Source organism: Garra rufa, chromosome 18, assembly GCF_049309525.1.
Source record: "Garra rufa chromosome 18, GarRuf1.0, whole genome shotgun sequence".
Lineage (NCBI taxonomy): Eukaryota > Metazoa > Chordata > Actinopteri > Cypriniformes > Cyprinidae > Garra > Garra rufa.
In genome coordinates, this window is record NC_133378.1 from 26,086,842 (window position 1) to 26,099,461 (window position 12,620).

Consider the following 12,620-nt stretch of genomic DNA (forward strand, 5'->3'; position numbering starts at 1 on the left):
TGAAAATGTTAAATGTTAAAGAACGGACATGTGAGTGAGTCAGCAGAAGGTGAAGCTGAAACATTAAATTTACTTGGGATTCTCAGGAAACCTTACTGTGGCCGTGACTCACATGGGTGATGGGTAGAGTGGTCCCTGAACAGGTATTTGCTCTGGCATATATGGGGGTGTAGCTTGAGGAAGTCTGGGATAGGGCAACAGAATCACAACAGTCAATGGTTAAACAGTCATTACAGCCAAATTTACTTGACAGCATCTTTTTGGCACTTATAAGATAGCTAACTTCAACTGTTATCACATGTGCCTTCAGTGGTTAAGCCACTTCCAGGATGCACTGCATAAGCTCAGTGAAAATCATCATTCAAGGTGGCAGACAGAGCCAAGAAAAATGTTAATTATAAGACACAACAAGGTTTTGGGTCAGTAAGATTATTTAAAAAGAAATTAATACTTTTATTTAGCAAGGATGCATTAAATTGATCAAAAGTAGCAGTAAAGACAATAATTTTACTATTTTTTATTGTATTTAATACTGAAGCCCAATTCAGCCAATTAACAAAAAAAAAAAATAAGAAAGGTAATTGTGACTTTATCTCACAATTCTGGCTTTTTTTGACTTGTTAACTTGACTTGTGAAGTTAACTTGAATTGTGTGATGATAAACTAACAATTACAAGTTATAAAGTCAGAATTGTGAGATAAAAAGTCGCAATTGTGAGAAATTAAGTCAGAAATGAGATATAAACTTTTTTCTCGCAATTGCAAGTTTATATCTCAATTCTAACTTCTCTCAGAATTGTAAGATATAAACTTGCAATTCCAAGTTATAAAGTCAAATTCTGTGGAGAAAAATAGACTGATATGTGACCCTGGACCAGAAAACCAGTCACAAGTCGCACGGGTATATTTATTTATGGGTATATATAGCAATAGTCAAAAATACATTGTATGGGGCAAAATTATCGCTTTTCTTTTATTACAAAAGACATTAGGATATTAAGTAAAAAATTATGTTCCATGAAGATATTTTGTAAATTTCCTACCATAAATGTGTAAAAACTTAATTTTTGATTAGTAATATACATTGCTAAGAACTTCATTTGGACAAATTTAAAGGTGATTTTCTCAATATTTTGATTTTTTTTTACACCCTCAGAATTCAGATTTTCAAGAATTGTTGTATCTCGGCCAAATATTGTCCAATCCTAACAAACCATACATCAATGGAAAGCTTATTTATAAATCTCAAATTTATCCTTATTACTGGTTTTGTGGTCCAGGGTCACATATGTTACCAGTTTATATATAAACTTAGATATAAACTCAGTTTATATCTCACAGTTCTGATTTAATAACTTGCAAAAGATAAAAAGTGGCAATTACCTTCTCTTTTTTTGTATTCAGCGGCAAAAATGTGCTACCATATTGTATTAATCAAATAATGAAAAAAAATGTATCATGGTTTCTACAAAATCATTCAGCAGTTTTCAAAAATGTTAGCAAATCAGCATTAGAATGATTTCTGGATAAACATGTGACACTAAAGACTGGAGCAATGATTGTTAATATTCAGCTTTGCCATAGCAGGAATAAATTCTATTTGAAAACATATCAAAAGTAATTGTAATTTTAATAATTAATAAGCTCTTTTAAATTGTAATAACATTTCATGATATTACTGATTTAAAGGATTTAAAGTCCACTTCAAGAATGAAAATTTTCTGATAATTTACTCACCCACATGTCATCCAAGATGCTCTTGTCTTTCTTTCTTCAGTCAAAAAGAAATTACATTTTTGGTTACAAAAATTACAAATTTTTTGGTTTATTAAGCTGAATTGAAAATGCAGTTTGGACCTTTAACCCGTTGGCCACCATTGAAGTCCAATATATGGAGAAAAATCCTGGAATGTTTTCCTCAAAAACCTTAATTTCTTTTTGACTGAAGAAGGAAAGACATGAACATCTTGAATGACATGGGGATGAGTAAATGATCAGGGAAGTTTATTCTTGATGTGAACTCCTTTGAGTGTATTTGTGATTGTAAAGGATTGTCTTGTGCACTTGATGTGCCAGTTAACAGTGTTTCAAGACATTTTGGTTAGGGCGCTGTCTCAAAAGCTGTCGATAGCTCAGTTTACAATAAAGCCTTTAGATTAAGAAATATAATCAGCATAGTGCCTCTCCTGTCATACTTGTTCCATATGAGCAAGACAGATGTGAACGTGAATGAACTTTACCAAAACCAGAGTATAATTATACTTACGGGGAGAACATGCCTGGATTCCTGTGGGGGGAAAAGAGGTATTTTATACATCACAAAATAAAGACTACAACAGTGTGGTTTTAACAACTATTTGATTAATCCAATACGCACATGTTTGGCCCATAGACATTGTTCATAGGTGGCCCGTACATATCCATAGGGGTATCGGCTGGAATGCTAGGGGTGGAGGTACATGGGTCTCCTCTGAACATGAACAAAAAAATACAGTGCATTACAATACCAGTTAAATGACATGAATTAATTTAACTGTCATACTTCATACAGAAACAGTTCTTTTTCTATACCCAGAGTTGTTTTAACATGAAAACGGCTCTGTGTCCATAAAATTATGCTTCAGTTTTTAATATTTTCAAAGCTTCTTTATTAATACCCAAGGGTAAAATCTTGAAATGTGATATTAATTTACAGCAAAATAATTGTACTTACGGGTTGACTACTGTTGTTAGTTTGAATGGTAGGTATCCATCAGGATTAGGGGGAGAAGGCACTGTTTCAGGACACAAAAGATCAGACGCATGATTTTGTATATCTTTCCCTTATATTTAACACAAAACATAGCATTTTTTAAATAAATAATAAAATATAAAACATTTTTAAAACCCTCAGTGAAACCTCAGTATACAGGCATTGTCTTGGAAAGATCTGGTTACACACCTGTGAAGAATTTCTTAAATACTTCATTCTTTGGTAAGTCTGGATACACATAAGTGATGCAGTTAATGTCTCGTATGCGGTCGCCAAGACCAGCTGAGTCCAGATCCTTCTTGGTGAAGGGTTGGATATTCTGGACTTTTCTGCCTCCATCTGAGCAGAAGAAAACAGTGACAAAGAGCACAAGTTACACAAAGTAACTTGTTGCACTCAAAAATGGAGGAAGATAAACATAAAATGATCCTAAAATCTGCCATTTTCACCGGAAAGACTGGGAAGTACAAGTAGACGAATTATCATTTCAAGCCAAATTTAAACTGTAATAATGTTTCACACTATAACTTCACTACAGACTTTATACAAAAACATAAAACTTGCCAATTCCAAACTTTTGAACAACAGTGCATCATATACAGTAGTATAAATATTTGAGACTTACTATCGCTGGGACCCACATAGGCGATGGTGATGCCACCCATCTCTGAGTCGCTAAAGCGCAAAAGAAAGGTGCCATTGGGTTGGTTTTGCAGGATGACATGGAGATGCTGTTTTCCAATAAAGCCAAAGATCAATCTGCAGGGGCAATGAGAGGCAGACATCTAGTTCTCTTCATTTCTTTAGTTAACTAGTCTTATGCAGTTCTCTGTAAGGTGAAAAACAAACTGTGGAACTGTAACTGTACCCTTCACTCCAATAGTCTCTCAGGCATTTCTTTGTGAGATCCATCACGCCTTCAAACCACTGCCAAAAGGTGAAGTTTCGACCAGGCAGAACTTCCTGTGTTAAAACAGTCACAGAAATAACCATTTACACCAATTCGCCAGTCTGTTAATGTTACCTATTAATGCACATAAACAAATGCATGTTAGTGGCACCTTGTTGAACTGAGCCCAAGACACTGGCATATTGCTGAAATCTTCATTGATGTCTGGTTGGTCAAAGATCTTCTGGGCGAGAAAGTGAAGGTTGTATCTGTCGAAGCACCGCTGCGTCTGCACTTCAGACATGAACTTACTGCTAAGAGCTTCACACATCTGCTTCCAGGGCACACGCTCCGGCACGACGAACGGTATCCTGTTCTGAAATCGTCACAGCACAGAGAACATATTGTCAATTTGCTTACAAAACACTGAAAATGTTCGACAACAGGGAAAAGATGTGTGATGGGATTGTTCCATGTTACTCACAGGCTCAGAGAAGGCACAGTCCCATATGATGGTGGCCATAGCGTTGATTTCCTGACTACCATGTACAATTACAACCACAGGAAGAGAGATTGCCTGTAAGATGAATAAGGAAGTAAGTTACTGTAGTTACCTCACTTATGCACACTAACATGCATCATCTTTCATGCACCAGTCTCTTCAGGATTTTGCAATTGAAGAATTTAGCGCAAACTCTGCATTATTTGTGGCGTGAACAATATGTTACTTTAGACGGAGTTAGCTCATCAAAATCCATAATTTAGAGCCCAATAATTCAGAGCCGAATAAATCAATACGTTAATTGCAATTAATTACATCTAAAATAAGTTTGTGTTTACATAATGCATGTGTGTGTGTACACAAATACTAAGTAAAATCAATTAATCATGATTAATCAAATCCAAAATAAAAGCTTGTGTTACATATTAAATAATCATGAGTTAATATGTTACATAATTAATTACATCTAAAATAAGTCTGTTTACGTCTTGAATTTGTGTGTACACACATACAAAGTCAAATTGATTAATCATGATTAATCACATCCAAAATAAAAGCTTGTTACATAATATGTGTGTACACACAAACTAAGTTAAATGGTTAAATCGCGATGAATCGCATCCAAAATAAATGTTTGTGTTTACGTAATATATGTGCACACACACTAAGTCAAATCGATTAATCGCATTTTAAATATAAGTTTGTTTACATAATGTATGTGTGCACACATACTATGTCAAATCGATTAATCGCATCCAAAACAACTTTGTTTACATCATGTACGTATGTGTACTTACTCTAATCGATTAATCGTGATTAATCACATCCAAAATAAGTTTGTTTACATAATATGTGTGTGTACACACATACTAAGTCAAATTGAATAACTGCGATTAATCACATCCTAAATAAAAGTTTGTTTACATAATGTATGTGTACGCGCACACACACACACACACACACACACACACACACACACACACACACACACACACACACACACACACACACACACTAAATCATATCGATTAATCGTGATTAATCGCATCCAAAATAAAAGCTTGTGTTACATAATGTGTACACACATACTAAGTCAAATGGTTTAATTGCAATTAATCGCATCCAAAATAAAAGTCTGTGTTTATATAATGTATGTGCACACATACTAAGTCAAATCGATTAATCGCATCCTAAATAAAACTTTATTTACACAAGGTATGTGTACACACATACTAAGTCAAATCGATTAATCATGATTAATCACATCCCAAATAAGTTTTTTATATAATATATGTGTGTACACACATACTAATACAAATTGATTAACTGCAATTAATCACACCCTAATTAAAAGTTTGTTTACATAATGTATGTGTGTGCACACATTAATTCAAATTGATTAATCGTGATTAACCGCATCCAAAATAAAAGTTTGTTTACATGATGTGTGTACACACATACTAATCCAAATCAATTAATCGCTTTCAAAATAAAAGTTTGTTTATATAATAGATACATAATATTTTAGATGTGATTAATCGTGATTAATTGATTTGACACACAGTACACACACATATATTATGTAAACACAAACTTTTATTTTGGATGAAATGTATCGCAATTAATCGATTTGACAGCCCTAGTTACAATATATATTTAAGTGATTTCTTTTTTAATCATTCATTGCATCATCAGGTTTTTATAAACAAATATTTAAAAAGAAATAAAGTTCCAAAATAAGTGACAGAGATGGTAATATTACATATTTTCCAGTGAATTCTCTAAATGATTGATTTATGCCCTTGTTTATTGTCTTTCCAACCTGTTCACTTTCTTGTTTATATTTATGTTTTAAATGTGTAAAATGTCTAGAGATTTACAGTGGGCTTATATCAAAAAATAGAATTTTAATAATTAATATAATGTATATCAGCATTCATAATGCTTGATTTTACAAGCTACTGTGTCTAAAACAATTCTATATTTTAACACAAATTTTGACAGCAACAAATACTACTTTAGGGGGCAAAAATCTTAAAAAGTCCTCTAAAAACCCAGTGGGATTGATAAATGAATCTAATATTTTCAATATAAAAACATTTAATTAGTTTCCTGATGACTAAATTATGAACTGAAACAAACCCTTGCATTGCCACAAATTAGTAAAAGAAGAGGGGCAACCAACCTGAATGCTATAAGGGCTCTCACAGCCCGTAATGGTTATATCTGTGGTAAACAACAAAGCAAACTTTTCTTCCGTCACTGATTCAGAGCCTTTCCTGTCAGCTCGTTTGATCTTCCTTATGGACTGAAGAGGAACAAAACATAACTTATTAAAGTGGTAGTATTTGGACACCAATAAGTTAAAATGACAATATTACTATTACACTGAGATGAATTAAAAATCAACCCTTTCAAAGAACTGTTTGTGACAAGACCCACCATGTTTCTAAAGGTAGCACATGTGCTCTTGCTTGAAGTGTTGTGCTCTAAGATGGCCGTGCTGTTGATAAGTTCTCCAACATTTTCACTAAGTGCAGAAAAAGAGAGAGAACGATCATTAAAAAACATTTGCATATTTTATAAGTGTTGGATGTCTAAAACTGTTTGGTATCAGCTCAACTGAAACCCTGATTCTGTTTGCTTATCTTGTTGTGCCTCCACTTCCTCTTTATGTCTGAGAACAGCAACAAAGGCTGTCAAATGTATGACATGTACAACAGCTTGTACAAGCAGATTTCAACATATGACAAAGGCACAAAGGTGACATTACAACATAACGACACTTAAGTCATAGATCAGAGATGATATTGCACACATGCAAAAATCTTCAGCATTTCATCTTCTGCTCACCTCAAAATACAAAAATTCAATTTTTCATCACCTTTAAAAAGTTAATAAGAAGTGAAAAATAATTTGCAGTTGTTTAGCATCTGTGAATGATAGGCTATAAAACTGTCTATATATACGATCTTGTTATATAATAATATGCTAGCACTTTACAATAAGTTGCAATTCTTTAACATTATTTTATGCATAAGGCATCATGAAATAATGAATTATACTTTTACCTCATTTATTCATTTATATTAATTTTAATTTACAAATACACTATTGTTTATTTTAAATGTGCGTTTGCTCACAATACATTCATTTCTATTTATATCTTGAAATTTAAAAAATGTATTAGTATACACTACCGTTTAATAGTTTGATTAAAAATACAGAATTATTGTGAAATATTATAACACTTTTAAACCACTCTTTATTATTTTAATTCATTGTACAAAGTAATTTATTCCTGTGATGCAAAGCTGAATTTTAGCAGGTCTTCAGTGTCACGTGTTGAAAACAATAGCACTGCTAAATATATAATAGTGGAAAATGTGATATATTTTTTCAGGATTAGTTCATGAATAGAAAGTTCTAAAGAACAGCATTAATTTAAAATAGATCTTTTGTAACATTCTAAATGTCTTTATTTTGATCAATTTAATGCCTCCTTGTTGAATGCAGTAGTGTATGTAAAAATTAGCATGTATTATAATTTATTTCTATTAATAAATACAGTAAAAGTACTGCTCATGAATTAAAGATACTTAATGCATTTTGCAAAACATTTTTTTTACCGTTTTAAACCTTATTATCAATGTTATTTATTTATTTTTTTACAAAAATATTTTATAATAAATGATAAAATAATCAAAATTAATTAAAAAATAAATAAATAAAAATACAGTAAAACAATAATTTATCAATTTAAACTAGATAAATAAATAACACACATATAAAATTTAAATAAAATAAATTTAAAAATATTCTCTGTAAACATGCTTGTGTGTATTTAAAAAGACAGCATGCTTACTTGGGTATAGCACCTTGTTGGCCCAGGTTTCTTGCTTGAGCCTCAGTAATAATCTGAGCCTTCAACATGACGGGTTTTCCCGGGGCCATCTTCTCTCCCAGCAGATAGCGTACAGTGGTGGAAAACTTAGATTGGGTTTTGATGACCTGGGGAGGCTGCTTATCTATTACCAATAAACTGAGTTGCAAAGACAAAGAAGTACAATATCAAAAGCTAGAAGAAAAAGCACTGACATTTTTCACGATTGCATAATCATCGGTTGTGATTGCATGATGACGAAGTAATGTTGCAATCTTATCTTTCTCAGATCTGAAAGAGGCCCGTATACCTTTGTATGAGAGTCTTGAGCAGATGTGCCAGGTTTTCCTCCAACGTGAGAAACTGCTCAGCCCCTCCGTGGTCTCTCTTCACCAACATGAGCTCCTGCCTCAGTTTATCATTTACTCCAAGCACCTGCTCACACCTGCTGGTGAAAAAAAAAGAAAAGAGAAGACATTTAGGCCAAATAAGGCAGATTCCAAAAGGTTGCGTGACATGCGTGACATCAAATATGTGAATAAAACCAGACAAAGAAGAAGAAAATATGATCCAGTGTACATTAAGTACAAGTACACTTGCTAGTGCCATAATGTACACAATGTGTATTGTGTGCTGAATTACTGTCTGTCGATCTGCTGAAATTCAAGAGGTACAAACCAAACAATGAAACCATGACAAGCTGGTTGAGTTGAGAAAAAAAAGCAACAGGATCTGATCACAACATATTTTAACTTTTGCGACTTTTGTGCTAGGGGCCCACATTGGTTTCTATGCAATTAGCCAAGAGTCTTAGCCCAGCTCTTAATGTGTTTGAACCTTCTGTAATAGTTGCATATGAGTCCCCCAGTTGTCCTCAGTGTGAAAACATTGATCTCAAAATCATAAAGTCATTGTTGGAAAGAGTTCAAATTCACAAAAATGCTGAAAAAGCCTGTGAGACCTGAAGATTTTTTTCTGAAGAACAGCCGGCAGTTTAACTATTCAGGACCAACAAGTATCACTAAAAAAATACAGGTACAGGTAACAACACAGTATTAAGAATCAAGTGTATGTAAACTTTTGAATGGGGTCATTTTTATAAATTATATATTTTCTCTTGTGGACTGTATGTAAACATCTTTTATGTAAAATATATCTTACTGGGTTAAGTACTAAATACAAAAATAACTTGCGGTTTGTATGATCCCTCCTATTTTGATAAAATAATTAACAATTAGCAGATTAGCAGAAAACATTTGTGTTTACTTTTGTATGATAAACCGTTTTGGCAATGTCTTGGCTTAAGCACTGGTCTTTAGGTTTTCTATTAGATAAAATTCTTTTCATGTTTCACATTTCAAAAATAATTTCATAATAATAATTAAAAAAAAAAAGGTTTAATAAAACATAAGTAGAAAGTGGTTCAATTGGTAGATAACATTCAAGAAGAGACATCAAAAGAAGCAGTAACATAAATACTGTTGCCATAAAGAAACTGTTTTGCACTGAGCCCACTGTTTCAAAAAGGCAGAAGAGACAAAAGCAAATAAACAACTGAAGGGAAATCAAGTTAAGAGGAATGATGCAGCTGATAACATGCATGCAGTAATACAACTGAAACAAAAACATCACCATGTCTGAAGAGGCCCAAGGTTGTCATCGAATTGCACGCCAATGGTTGCTCGGTGCTGTTCCCACCTCCAGGTTTTAATTCTGAGAATAAGACAAGACTGGCACTGCTCCAGAGCACACACAGCATCACGAATGAGCTGTACACGCTTCTATAAACACACACAGACATACACAAACCATGAAAAACAGCTCCACTGCAACTGCTTCTTCTTCAGTTCTTTTCCATGTGATGAGTTTACCTCTGCACAGACTGAATAATTATACTCAATTTGCTGTATGCGAGCTTGTTTAGCAACTTGATCTGAATTTGGTGGATCCAACTCATTTTGGCCTGTAGAGACAAGAAAAGGTGTCATTAGATATACTGATATGTGTTTGTCTGTGTGCTTTAGGAAAACTGTATCCTTTACAAAGTTAGTGTCCTTTACATAACACCCTGATTATAATAACTCAGTTCAGTGGTTACGAACAGTTCACTTGTGTTGTGGTTCTTTCATGATGTTCTTTTTATGTTCACAAATTTATGTAAATCAATCATCTATGGTTATAACTTACTACAGAGTAGTTTAAAACAAGTGCTGTTTGCTGCTCACTATATGTGACCCTAGGCCACAAAACCAGTCTTAAGTAGGACGGGTATATTTGTAGCAATAGCCAAAAATACATTGTATGGGGCAAAATTATCGATTGTTCTTTTATGCCAAAAATTAGGATATTAAGTAAAGATCATTGTCACGATTCAGGCAGGAATACACAAACAACGACGTAGTAAAAATAAAGTATTTAATAAATCCAATGGGAGACAGGTAGACACAGGAACACGGAGTGGTAACATTACCTCCCCCTCCCGGAAGCCGCGTCCTCACGCCGACAGACAGAAAAAAAAACAGTACAAAGTCTTAGGAGGGGGCTTTGGTGGAGGACGGACTCCCAGGAGGAGGGCACAAGATGGAGTCCAGGGTGGTGATGAAATAGTCCATGGAGGTGATGACGGAGGGAGGAGCCAAGGAGGTGACAGGAGGGGGCTGGAGCAGGAGAAGCCAGGTGGGACCCAGAACTCAGCCATGATAGAATCCCACGGTGGAGCCGATGGAGGGAGGAGCCATGGTGGAGGAAGGGCTGACGACTCCATGGGGCCGACCGACGGAGGCAGAGCAGGTGGTGGGAGAGCCCGAGGCGGAGACGGAAAGCCGATGATCTTGGGCGACACTGCAGATCCGGAGGGCCAAGGCAGAACCCAAGGCTCTGGCGACCAAGGCGGAGATGGAGATCCGGAGGTCCGTGGCGGAGCCGGAGCGACAGAGGGCCGAGGCTGTGCCCGCGGGAGGGAGGAGGTCCACAGAGCCGGTGGGACGGAGCAACGAGGCACAGCCGGAGGAGTAGAGTCCAGAGGCGAAGGTGGGGCGACGACTGACCGGGGCGGAGCCGGAGGGACGATGGAGCCCGGTGGAGCTGGTGGACCGACGGGCGACAGCGGAGACGAGGGAGCAGAGAGCCGGGGTGGAGCCGCAGGGTCGGAGGGCTGAGGCGGAGTCCAGGACTCTGAGGCTGGAGGCGATGGTGAGGGATCCTCCAGCCATGACACCGATGGAGACTGGCAGACCCGCGGCGAACCCACCGCACAGATGGTGGGCTGAGGGTGAGCAAGGGGACAGACAGAAGACAGCGGGGATTCTGGAAGGCTGGGCGGAACCAGCGGAGATTCAGGCATCGACAGAAGAGGGAGGGTGGGTGGGAAATCCAGGCAGACAGGTATATCCGTGACAAAGTCTATTAAGTCCCCAGAGTTGTGCTCATGCTCACCCCCAGTGGTGGTGCAGTGGGCAGAGCTCTCTACCGCCCTCTCTTGCTCCACGAAGCACTCCACCGTCGCAGATGTAGTGGCCGGCTCTCGCACCTGGTTGGAAGTTATGACCCCGTCGGCGCTCCATACAACTGTCGCTCCGGGCTTGGGCTTCCCGTCAACAAAGGGCTCGTAATCCGCGGGTCGGGGTGGCTGGTTGGGCTCTGGGTCTGGAGTGGCACTGTTTGGGTCTCTGTTTCTCGCCAGTGTCCACTCCACAAACGCGGCAAAATCTGCTCGAGGGCTGTCCTCGGACGACGACGCTCTGCATGACGCGTTGAGACTTATGTCATAGAACGCACAGAGCGCGTCGTCCGGATAGCTGGTGGTTTGAGCTACAAGTTGAAACATTAACGTGTATCCCTCGAGCGGTAATTCCCCCTGCTTCAGCCGTAGCAGGAAGAACTCTGGACGTAGAAAGGAATCCATGGGGAAACACAACAGAAACAAAAAGGACTGGAAAAAACGAACGGGAAACAAAACGTAGGTGAACACGCAAAACAACTGTATCGGTCGGTCTTTCTGTCAGGATTCAGGCAGGAATACACGAACAACGACGTAGTAAAAATAAAGTATTTAATAAATCCAATGGGAGACAGGTAGACACAGGAACACGGAGTGGTAACAATCATGAAGTAAAGATCCATGAAGCTAGTTTGTGAATTTCCTACCATAAATATATCAAAACTTAATTTTTGATTAGTAACATGCATCGCTAAGAACTTCATTTGGACAACTTTAAAGGCAATTTTCATGCACCCACATATTTCAGACTTTCAAATAGTTGTATCTCGGCCAAATATTGCCCTATCCTAACAAAAAGTTTATTTATTCAGCACTATTTATAAATCTCAATAAAAAAACCTCTTATGACTGGTTTTGAACAATTTGTATGAATTTGCAAGGTATATGAAAAAGAATCAACAGATTGCATTTGGGTCTGTCAGTACAGGTCATCAGGATGCCTGAATCATGTCTGAAACTGTCTAGATTTACAGTGTTTGAAAGACAGTGAATTATCCTTTCATCCTTTCATTAGTTTGATGACTACTGGATTAAGTCTAAGGGATATTCTGAACATCTGGAGGTGTTTAAGCGATGTTAAAAAGAGACACTAAA

The 12,620-nt window shown here is 36.7% G+C and overlaps 1 protein-coding gene across 3 annotated transcripts in view; it reads right to left on the bottom strand.

Moving 5' to 3' along the window:
- Nucleotides 1-12,620, bottom strand: part of stat6 (signal transducer and activator of transcription 6, interleukin-4 induced) — a 33,150-nt gene that overhangs the window by 1,514 nt on the left and 19,016 nt on the right. The window contains exons 6-20 of one of the 3 annotated variants that reach the window (XM_073823066.1): nt 9,898-9,989; nt 9,659-9,807; nt 8,337-8,471; nt 8,009-8,185; nt 6,586-6,673; nt 6,329-6,451; nt 4,126-4,218; nt 3,814-4,017; nt 3,621-3,715; nt 3,378-3,511; nt 2,942-3,091; nt 2,714-2,774; nt 2,378-2,470; nt 2,267-2,287; nt 113-184 (exon numbers count right to left, since the gene is read on the bottom strand). In XM_073823066.1, coding sequence (XP_073679167.1) covers nt 113-184; nt 2,267-2,287; nt 2,378-2,470; nt 2,714-2,774; nt 2,942-3,091; nt 3,378-3,511; nt 3,621-3,715; nt 3,814-4,017; nt 4,126-4,218; nt 6,329-6,451; nt 6,586-6,673; nt 8,009-8,185; nt 8,337-8,471; nt 9,659-9,807; nt 9,898-9,989 — 1,687 coding nt within the window. Of the gene's footprint in view, nt 1-73; nt 185-2,266; nt 2,288-2,377; nt 2,471-2,713; nt 2,775-2,941; nt 3,092-3,377; nt 3,512-3,620; nt 3,716-3,813; nt 4,018-4,125; nt 4,219-6,328; nt 6,452-6,585; nt 6,674-8,008; nt 8,186-8,336; nt 8,472-9,658; nt 9,808-9,897; nt 9,990-12,620 lie in introns of all 3 variants that reach the window. The other 2 variants (XM_073823068.1, XM_073823067.1) reach the window with 2 other exon arrangements.